The sequence below is a fragment of the Trypanosoma conorhini genome (assembly GCF_003719485.1).
Source record: "Trypanosoma conorhini strain 025E chromosome Unknown Tco_14.4_contig_00462, whole genome shotgun sequence".
Taxonomy (NCBI): domain Eukaryota; phylum Euglenozoa; class Kinetoplastea; order Trypanosomatida; family Trypanosomatidae; genus Trypanosoma; species Trypanosoma conorhini.
The window spans coordinates 6,847-15,319 of record NW_021704549.1 but is presented as its reverse complement, the minus strand read 5'-3'; the positions used below and the strand labels follow the sequence as shown (position 1 = coordinate 15,319).

At 64.5% G+C, this 8,473-nt stretch overlaps 5 protein-coding genes across 5 annotated transcripts in view, besides 22 other annotated features; all 5 read left to right on the top strand.

Annotated features, from left to right (window-relative positions):
- Positions 1–14: 14 nt before the first annotated feature.
- Positions 15–83: a sequence feature (GA-rich).
- Positions 84–381: 298 nt separating this feature from the next.
- Positions 382–406: a microsatellite.
- Positions 407–420: a sequence feature (A-rich).
- A 46-nt stretch (positions 421–466) lies between these two features.
- Positions 467–495: a microsatellite.
- Positions 496–639: 144 nt separating this feature from the next.
- Positions 640–656: a microsatellite.
- A 15-nt stretch (positions 657–671) lies between these two features.
- Positions 672–708: a sequence feature (A-rich).
- Positions 709–896: 188 nt separating this feature from the next.
- Tco025E_06674 (vacuolar ATP synthase) lies at positions 897–1,958 on the top strand (the record flags this gene model as incomplete). Its single annotated transcript, XM_029373549.1, has 1 exon — positions 897–1,958. The coding sequence occupies one exon, from the start codon at positions 897–899 to the stop codon at positions 1,956–1,958; it is 1,062 nt and encodes a 353-aa protein (XP_029226365.1).
- A 49-nt stretch (positions 1,959–2,007) lies between these two features.
- Positions 2,008–2,150: a microsatellite.
- A 42-nt stretch (positions 2,151–2,192) lies between these two features.
- Positions 2,193–2,233: a microsatellite.
- A 53-nt stretch (positions 2,234–2,286) lies between these two features.
- Positions 2,287–2,304: a microsatellite.
- Positions 2,304–2,337: a sequence feature (A-rich).
- Positions 2,338–2,430: 93 nt separating this feature from the next.
- Positions 2,431–2,465: a microsatellite.
- A 230-nt stretch (positions 2,466–2,695) lies between these two features.
- Positions 2,696–4,228, top strand: Tco025E_06673 (uncharacterized protein; the record flags this gene model as incomplete). The annotated part of the gene is made up of 1 exon (XM_029373548.1): positions 2,696–4,228. One exon carries the CDS (start codon positions 2,696–2,698, stop codon positions 4,226–4,228), a length of 1,533 nt encoding a protein of 510 aa, XP_029226364.1.
- Positions 4,229–4,354: 126 nt separating this feature from the next.
- Positions 4,355–4,403: a sequence feature (A-rich).
- Positions 4,404–4,534: 131 nt separating this feature from the next.
- On the top strand, positions 4,535–5,692 carry Tco025E_06672 (SPFH domain/band 7 family protein; the record flags this gene model as incomplete). Its single annotated transcript, XM_029373547.1, has 1 exon — positions 4,535–5,692. The coding sequence occupies one exon, from the start codon at positions 4,535–4,537 to the stop codon at positions 5,690–5,692; it is 1,158 nt and encodes a 385-aa protein (XP_029226363.1).
- Positions 5,693–5,702: 10 nt separating this feature from the next.
- Positions 5,703–5,725: a sequence feature (A-rich).
- Positions 5,726–5,773: a microsatellite.
- A 120-nt stretch (positions 5,774–5,893) lies between these two features.
- Positions 5,894–5,918: a microsatellite.
- Positions 5,918–5,944: a microsatellite.
- A 428-nt stretch (positions 5,945–6,372) lies between these two features.
- Positions 6,373–6,412: a microsatellite.
- A 35-nt stretch (positions 6,413–6,447) lies between these two features.
- Positions 6,448–6,470: a microsatellite.
- Positions 6,471–6,476: 6 nt separating this feature from the next.
- Positions 6,477–6,896, top strand: Tco025E_06671 (succinate dehydrogenase subunit; the record flags this gene model as incomplete). The annotated part of the gene is made up of 1 exon (XM_029373546.1): positions 6,477–6,896. One exon carries the CDS (start codon positions 6,477–6,479, stop codon positions 6,894–6,896), a length of 420 nt encoding a protein of 139 aa, XP_029226362.1.
- A 67-nt stretch (positions 6,897–6,963) lies between these two features.
- Positions 6,964–7,082: a sequence feature (GA-rich).
- A 47-nt stretch (positions 7,083–7,129) lies between these two features.
- Positions 7,130–7,149: a microsatellite.
- A 51-nt stretch (positions 7,150–7,200) lies between these two features.
- Positions 7,201–7,227: a sequence feature (A-rich).
- A 98-nt stretch (positions 7,228–7,325) lies between these two features.
- Positions 7,326–7,393: a microsatellite.
- Positions 7,394–7,412: 19 nt separating this feature from the next.
- Positions 7,413–8,473, top strand: part of Tco025E_06670 (coiled-coil domain-containing protein 135) — a gene marked incomplete at both ends in the record, with an annotated part of 2,019 nt that continues 958 nt past the window's right edge. The window contains one exon of the mRNA XM_029373545.1: positions 7,413–8,473. This exon is cut by the window's right edge and continues 958 nt beyond it. Coding sequence (XP_029226361.1) covers positions 7,413–8,473 — 1,061 coding nt within the window.

The window sequence follows — 8,473 nt, the reverse complement described above, 5'->3', positions numbered from 1 at the left end:
TGGCGTGCCTCCCGTCACTCTCCCCCCCCCTCGCTCCCTCTCTTTCTTTCACGTTCTTTTTTTCCTTCTTTCTCTCTCTCTCTGAATGCGTGGCGTCAGTGGCTCTCGCCTTCCTGTCACTATCGTAGTTTATTTGTTTATTTTACATGCGGCGCCAAATACTTTTCTTTGTGGTTCATTTTTGTTACTATTATTTATCATTCAATTCTTCATCTCCCTCTCTCCCTCTCTCTATAAATATACATATGCATGCATGCATAGAGACGCACACGCACACAGACGCAGCGGGGAGGGCCGGAGGGCCTTTACACGCACGTGCACGAGAGGTGGGCGGCAAGGCGGCGCGCGCGCGATGCACCCGACGCCCCCGCCCTTTCCGTCTTTTTTTTTTTTTTTGTCTTTCTTTGTCTGTGCATTTGTTTCTCATTCTTTGCTGTCTTCCGCCCGCCTCAGTGACGGGCCGTATCCTCGCCGCCTGCCTGCCTGCCTGCCTGCGGCTCTACGTTGTACCCGTTGCTGCCCCTCTCGCTTTCTTTTCTTTCGTTCTTTTCTGGCGTGTCTGCCGCTGTTGCCGGCCGCACAGAACGCGGGAGGCTCAACGGGGGTGGGGGGCCGGCAGCTCACGCCACACAACACGTGCGCCGCCGCCGCCGCCGAGACACACCCACTAGTTTTTTTTGTTTTTCCTTTTTTTCCTTCTTTTTTTTTGTGGCTTCCGCCGCGTAGGGGCTGCAGCGGCAGGGGAGCGAAGCGCGGGAGAGGTAGCGAGAGAGAGAGCAGGCGGCAAAAAGCAGAAGCAAAAAAGTCAAAGGAATAAAAAAAGGCGTAAACCAGCGGGGCAGCGGCACGCTACGGGGAGCAGGAGGCGGAGGCGGGACGGAGCGATGAGTCGTGGGATGTTAGGCTTCAACGTGCACGACGGGTGCCTTGAGGCGATGGTGCACGGCTACAAGGACGGCTTTCTGCGGCAGGAGGAGTACAGCAGCCTGGCGCAGTGCGACTCCCTCAGCGACCTCAAGTCCCAGCTGCAGGTGACGGACTACGGCAACTTCCTGCAGCAGGACGGCCAGCTCACCTCGCGCGTGATTGTGCAGCGGGCGCAGGAGCACCTCGTGCGGCAGCTGCGGGAGCTGCGGGAGTGGGCGGCGCCGCCGCTCTCGCAGTTCCTCGACTTCATCGTCTACGAGCACATGATCTCAAACGTGCTGAAGCTCGTCATCGCGAAGCGCAGCGGGCGGGAGAGTCTCGAGCTGCTGACGAAGTGCCACCCGCTCGGCTGGTTCCCGGAGCTCGCCTCCCTCACCGCCGCCGCCGACGTGCAGGAGATGTTTCAGGTGGTCCTCATCGACAGCCCGATCGGCCGCTTCTTCAGCGCCGAGGGCGACTTCGAGCGCGACCTCGACGAGCTGCCGGTGGAGTACATCCGCGGCGTGCTGGTGCGCAACTACCTGGAGCAGTTCTACGACTTCTGCCGCGACCTCGGCGGGGAGACGGCGGCGGTGATGTGCCCCCTCCTCGACTTCGAGGCGGACCGCGCCGTGCTGACCTTCGCCGTAAACACGATGGGGCTGCGCGAGATGCAGGCGGCGGACCGGCGCCAGCTGTTCCCGAACATCGGCTCCCTCGTCGACGTCCATGGCGACATCGCGGAGGCGGAGGGGATGGAGCAGCTGCGGGAGCGGCTGCGGCGCTTTGCCGACCTGCACGAGCTGCTCGACGACGGCAGGGGCGGCGGCGGCGGCGGCGGCGGGGACGCGGGGCGGCAGTCGATGGAGAGGCGCTTCGTGGAGCGCTCGGTGGTGCTGTACAAGGACGCCATGACGCGGCAGTTCCAGTACGGCGTCTTCTACGCCTGGGTGAAGCTGCGGGAGCTGGAGGTGAGCAACCTGCAGTGGATCGCCGACTGCGTCGTGCAGCGCATGATGCACCGGGTGCACGAGTACGTCAACATTTTGTAGCGGGGGGCCGGCGGTAGGGGAGAGCCGGGGGCAGGCGACCGCGCGCCACAAGAAAAAGAAAGTACGAAAAGAGCAAAAAAAAAAACGAAAGGAAAACACCAAAAAAAAAAAGAAAAAGAAAAAGAAGAAACGACGGGGAAAAGATGCGAAGACGAAGAAGGAAAAAGAAAAAGTAGAAGCAAACAACAACAAATTGCTGCGGTGGAGGGTGAGAGGAACCGCGGGCCAAAAAGCGGAGGAGGAGGAGGAAGAGGAGGAGGAGGAGGAGGAGGAGGTGGGGTGGGGCGCCTCGCGTCCTTGCGGGCGAATATTGCACACATGCATCCACGTGTGTGTGTGTGTGTGTCTTTCTTTCTTACTTTTTTCTTCTCTCTCTCTCCTGCCGCCCACGCACTGCCCCCCGCCTGCGTCCGCCGACACGTGTGTGGGTGCGTGCGCGTGCACTTCCCTCGCCCTCCCTCGCTGTCCGTCAGTGTGTGTGTGTGTGTGTGCATGTCTCTCCGTGTGGCCGTTTTTTCTCCACCTCCCCCCATAAAAAAAACCCGACTCGCACAAAAGCGAAACTAAAAGGCAACGACAAAACAAAGGAACAAAAGGAAAAAGCAAAATAACAGCAAAAGCAGCAGAATCCTCGCCAAGGGAAACACGGCCGCTGGACGCCGCACGCCACAGCGCAGTCGGTGAGAACTGCTGCGCCGGAGAGGGAGGGCGTGTGCGTGTGCGTCATTGTGTGTGCGATGAAGTCATTCTTCTCGCGTGTCGTGAACGCGTGGAAGACGCAGCGGCTGCCGCGGTCGGAGGTGGACTGCTCGGACTTTGTGCGGGCGCGGCCCGCGGCCCCCGGCGTCGTCCGGCTGCGCCAAGTCGTGCAGGAGCGCCGCTTTGGGGCGGCGGAGGCCCCGCCGGCCGCAGGCTCCGCCGCGGCGCTGCGCCGGGAGGCGGAGGTGCGGGGCACCGTCTTCGACCTGCAGTACCGCTGCGGCGGGGCGGGCCGCTGCGTTGAGAACGACTACCGCTGCCGCTTCCCCTGCTGCTTTGCGATGCGACCGGTGACGAAGGGGGCGGAGGTGCTCGCCGAGCGCCTCGCGTACGAGGTGGACGACGCCCCCACGCCGCAGATACGCGCGCTCGTGCGGCTCGCCCGGGAGGAGCAACTGGAGGCGGCCATCGCGGGCATCCAACAGCTCGCCAGCGCGGAGATCCGGGCGGCGGCGGGCGGGCGGGTGCTGCTGGCGGCACTGCAGCCGACGCAGGCGCAGCAGCAGGCGCAGCAGCTCGGCGTCGACGACTTCAACCCCGCCGCCGCCAAGTACGGCGCAACGAGCGCCGCGGAGGGCGCGAACCCGCTCGCCGAGAGCGAGTCTCTGCGCGGGGAGGTCGCCGCCCTCTACCTCTGGCGCGCCGCGCTGCTGGTGAACGTGCGGGCCGACGAGCGGGCGGTGAACTCGCTGCTCAACCTCGCGGCGCTGGTGCCGGAGGAGAGTCGCGAGCGCCTGTACACCGCCGCCGCCGCCTGGGCCGCGCTGAACGACATGGAGATTGTCTACTACCGCTCGCTGCTGCAGCAGTACGAGGCCTTCCCGGCGGCGCAGGCCTTTGCCCACGAACGCCCGTTGCTGCTGCGGCGCGTGTTTGAGGCGTGTGGGGAGTCGGCGTACTTCGTGGCGTGCGCGACGCACGTCGTCTTCGCGAAGGAGGTCACCGCGACGGTCTCCCGCGCGCAGGGGGCGCAGATGTACGGCGACCTCACGGAGGACCCGATGCGGAGCATGTGCCTCCCGCTCGCCATGCGCTACTACCGCTTTCACGTCAGTGACGCCTTCTGGGAGCAGTTCATGCAGCTGCTCTGCATGCCGCCGGTGCCGGCGCCCGCCACCGCCGAGGAGCGCGCCCGCGACCGCGCCGAGCAGCTGGGGCTGACGCCGAACTACATGCTGGACGCCATCGGCCGCTCCATGATGCTGCACCACCTCGTCATGCTGCACGAGGCACGCGAGCGTGACATCGCCAGCGGCGCCGTCGCCGAGGCCGTGGGGCAGACGAAGGCGGAAGGGGGCGAGGCGGCCGGCGTGCACCCGTCGCGCTACGAACGCGTCCTCAGCGAGCGCGAGCGCGGGGTTGCCGTCGCGCGACTGCGTGAGTTGCTTGCCCTCGCGCGCTCCTACCAGCACCAGGAGAAGCCGCTGGACGACGTCGACGGCGGCGCAAAGGGACGCATCGCGCCTGAGGCGGAGGCGGCGGCTCCCGCCGGCACTGCCCCGACCCACTAGGCGCTGCGTGCATGTGGGCTGACGGCAGAAACCGAAAGACATTTTACTTCCCCTTTCTTTCTGTTTTCTTTTTCGTTTTTGTTTTCTTTTTCACTTATTTACTTTGCACGTCGTTTTTCGCCTGCTTTTTTTTTTCTTGTCTTTTGTTTGTTCTTCCTCTTTTTTGTTTTGTTTTTGATCTGTGTGATCCTCTGCGGGCGGGGCGGGGACACACTCGGCACGGCGCAGCTTGTTTTTAGTTCTGACCGGGCAGTTTACACCTCGCGCCCCCCTCCCCCTTCCACTCACACACACAAACACGCACACATGTTGCGCCGCGCCCTGCGCCGGCTGCAGTACAGCGCCCCGCTGTCGTACCCGTACGCCCCGCCGGCCTACGACCCCGCTGCCGTCCCCACCGACGCCAGCGGCGCCGCTGGCGTCGGTGGGGGCGGCAACGGCGGCGGCGGCCCCAGCGCGCAGCTGCAGATGCAGCGCAGCTCCCGCATCCACCTCAACCCCGCCTCCTTCGTGGAGCCGGTGCCGCGCAACACGGTGCTCAACATCGTCCCGCAGGGCCGGCAGTACGTCGTGGAGCGGCTGGGGCGCTACCACCGCACGCTCGACCCCGGCTGGTGGCTGGTGGTGCCGCTGCTGGACAGGATCCGCTACTGCTACAGCGTTAAGGAGCAGGGGGTGGAGATCCCGAACCAGTCGGCGATCACCTCCGACAACGTCATGGTGGAGATCGACGGCGTCCTCTTCCTGCGCATTGTCGACGCGGAGAAGGCGAGCTACAACATCGAGAACCCCGTCTACAACCTGCTGAACCTCGCCCAGACGACGATGCGGAGCGAGATCGGCCGCCTCGACCTCGACACCCTCTTCCGCGAGCGCACGCTACTCAACAAAAACATCGTCGAGGTGCTGCGCCGCGAGGCGAACGACTGGGGCATCGAGTGCAAGCGGTACGAGATCCGCGACATCACCGTCAGCGAGCTCGTGCGGCGCTCCATGGACCTGCAGGCCGACGCCGAGCGCCGCAAGCGGCAGCTCATCCTGCAGTCGGAGGGCGAGGCACAGGCGGAGGTGAACCGCGCGGAGGGGCTCAAGCGCGCCCAGCGCTGCGCCGCCGAGGCACAGAGGTACACAGTCGTGCAGCGCGCCGAGGCGGAGGCGGCGGCGACGGGCGTCATGGCCGAGGCGGTCTCGAAGAGCGTCACGGTGGTCGCGGGCTCGCTGGAGCAGGCCCCGCGCAGCGGCGACGCCGTCGCCCTGCGGGTGGCGGAGAAGTACATTGAGAAGTTCGGCGAACTCGCCAAGGCGAGCAACACGGTGGTGCTCGGGAAGAACGTTGGGGACCCCGCGGAGTTCTCGGCGCAGGCGCTCTCCATCTTCAACGCCCTCAGCGCCGTCACGGGCGGTGCGGGGGGCGCCGGTAGCAGCCGCGGCACGCTCCCCGCGTCGTCCGCCGCGGGTAAGTAGGTTATGCCCCTCTTTTCCTTTTTTTTTCTTTACGTTTTTTTTGTTTTTGTTTTTTTCCCTGTTGTTGTTGTTGTTGTTGTTTGGCGAGGGGCGCAGCACGTCGGCGGGGTGCATTGAAGCCCCTTCCGCCGTCGTTGCCCCCGCACCAACGGCTGCTGGTTTGCGGCTCCCCCGGCGGGTGTAGGTGGCGTCGCGGCCTCCTGTGTGTGTGTGTGTGTACGTGTGTCTCTCTCTTTGTCTCTCTCTGTCTCTGCCTGGCTGCGGCGGTCACGTTCGCTCTCCCCCGCGCCTTTTCCCGTGCCGCGGCCCGCGTGCGCTGGCATCTGCCTCCACGTTCTTCCTTTGCTCTCCCTCCTCGAACGCCGTGCTGGGTGGGATGCGGTCTGGACCGCGCCCCGGCAGAGCGAGCAGTAGCGTAGTAAAATCGTAGTAGCCAAGACAAAGCCAGCAGGCAAGCAGGCCCAAAGCAGCACTCCGTCACACTGTGCGTACAGGCGAGTGGTATATATTTATATTCAATAGCGGTTGCTGCTTCACCTGCCCCTCCCCCCTCCCCGCGCTCTCTGGAGGCAAGGCTGCAGACAGCTCTAGGATAGGCCAAGGGAGGAAAAGGAAAAGGAAAAGAAACAACAACAACAACAACAAAAAGAAGGAGCAGAAAGTAGTGTGGAATTCCGTTGTATTTGTTTATTTATTATTGTTATTATTATTATTTTTTTTGCTTCAGCAACCGTAGAGAGGCGCGAAGACACCCGGTGTGTGTGTTTGTGTGTGCGTGGGAAGTATGCAGCGCAGTGTGATTCGACTGGTGGGGCGCGGTGGCGCCTTTGCGTTGTGCGGGGCGCTGCGGAGTCAGACAGCCGCCGCCCCCGCCGCCGCGCCGGACCCGAAGGACCCGAATGAATTTACGATGCAGCCGATGCAGCCGCACGGGCGCTCCACGCACATGTACGAGGCGAGCGCGAAGGGGGCCGAGGTGGGCGCCCGCAACGAGGCCGCCTGCATGGACTACGAGGCCTTCAAGCCGCGCACCCTCAAAGGCATGCTGGCGATGCCGCACCTCGTCAACCTGCTCACCATCACGCCGCTCTACTGCGCCCTCGTCTGCGTCGCCAGCGTGGCGTGGGGCATCGTCTACTGGGACTTGTACTGCCGCCGCGCGTACGAGACGGTCCTCGTCGCCCGGCCGGAGTCGCTGCGTTGACGGGGGCCGGGGAAGGGCGAGGGGTGAGAGCCGCGCGTGGCCGTCGTGAAACCAAATACCCCCCCCCCTTTTTTTTTTCCTTCTTTTTCGTCCCCTTCTTATTTTCATTCGGCTTTTCTTCGCTGTTCTACTCCTGTCGTCCGCCAACGCCGTCTTTTTTTTGTTTTGTTTTTCTTCTTTTTCTTTGCCGTGCTTTCTTCTCGCAGCTGTCGCTCTCTTCCTCTCACTCTCTCTGTGTGTGTGTGTGTGTGTGGCGGGGCAGACGCCGCACCTCCCGCAGCCTGACTTTTTTCTCTCTGCCCCCTTTTTTTTCTTTTTTTTCTTTGTTGTTATCGCCTGCGTCGACCCCCTCGCGCCGGCGGGGAGGTGCGTGCGTGCCGCTCTCTTTTTTTACTTCTCTGCCCGGGGCGAGAGGCGTGGGCGGCGGGCCAAAAAAAGAAAAAAACAACAACAACAACCACAGCGACAACAAAAGAGGGAAGAAAACGAAAAGAAAACGCGGGCCCGGCGAGGGAGATGTCTGGCGGGAGTACGGCGGCGTACGACGCGACGCGGGCGGAGCGCTTTGAGCGCTGGCTGCGCGCCGAGAGCTTCCCGCCGTCGTACACCGACGCCGCCACCTCCGCGGGGGAGGAGGCGCTGCTCGCGGCGACGGAGTTGTTTCGGGCGCAGTTCCACGAGTACTACCCGAACCGCGCCCCGCTGCTGCTCACCCCGCTCAACGAGTGCCGCGCCCGCAAGCTGATCTGCAGCTTCATCAAGCCGACCGTCTTCCCCTTCGAGGAGATGTTCGACCTCGCGGCGTGCGCGGGGTACTTCGCGGGGTACATGCGCTACGAGCCGCTCGAGGACCCGGAGCGGCTGCCGGAGGTCGTCGTGTCGCCGGCGACGGCGCTGCAGTGGCAGGTGGGCAACTGCTTCGAGCTCAGCCTCCTCCTCGCCTCCGTGCTCGCGGGGGCGGGGTACAACGTGCACGTCGTCGTCGGCTACGCGCGGCGCTTCGTCTGCGAGAACGACAACACGCGGCGCACCTGGAGCGACAGCGCGGGGCTCTTTGACGAGGCCGCCTCCGACGACGAGCGGGAGGTGGAGCCGGAGCTCGACGCGGAGTACGCCCAACTCGTGAAGGATCGGCCGCCGCTGCGCGGGGTGCACGACCCCGAGCCGGCCGCCTCGCAGCCGCAGCAACAGCCGCAGCCGCAACAGCAGCAGCCGCAGCCGCAGCCGCAGCCGCAACAGCAGCAGCCGCAACAGCAGCAGCCGCAGCCGCAGCCGCAGCCGCAGCCGCAGCCGCAGCCGCAGGCCGCGGCCGGCGACGGGGAGAAGGCGAAGGAGGGGCAGGCGCAGCCGCGGCGGCGGCTGCACAGCTGGCTGCTCGTCCTGCCCGGGGGCCGCAAGAGCCAGCGGGAGGCCGTCTTTGTGGAGCCCTCCACCGGGGAGCTGATCCCGCGCGGCGCGGCGGCGGACGGCTTCTACACGGGCATCGAGGCCGTCTTCAACAGGCGCAACTACCTGGTGAACCTCGCCCCCAACGCCCCGGTGAGCGCCCTCACGCTCGACCTCGAGGACGGCACGCA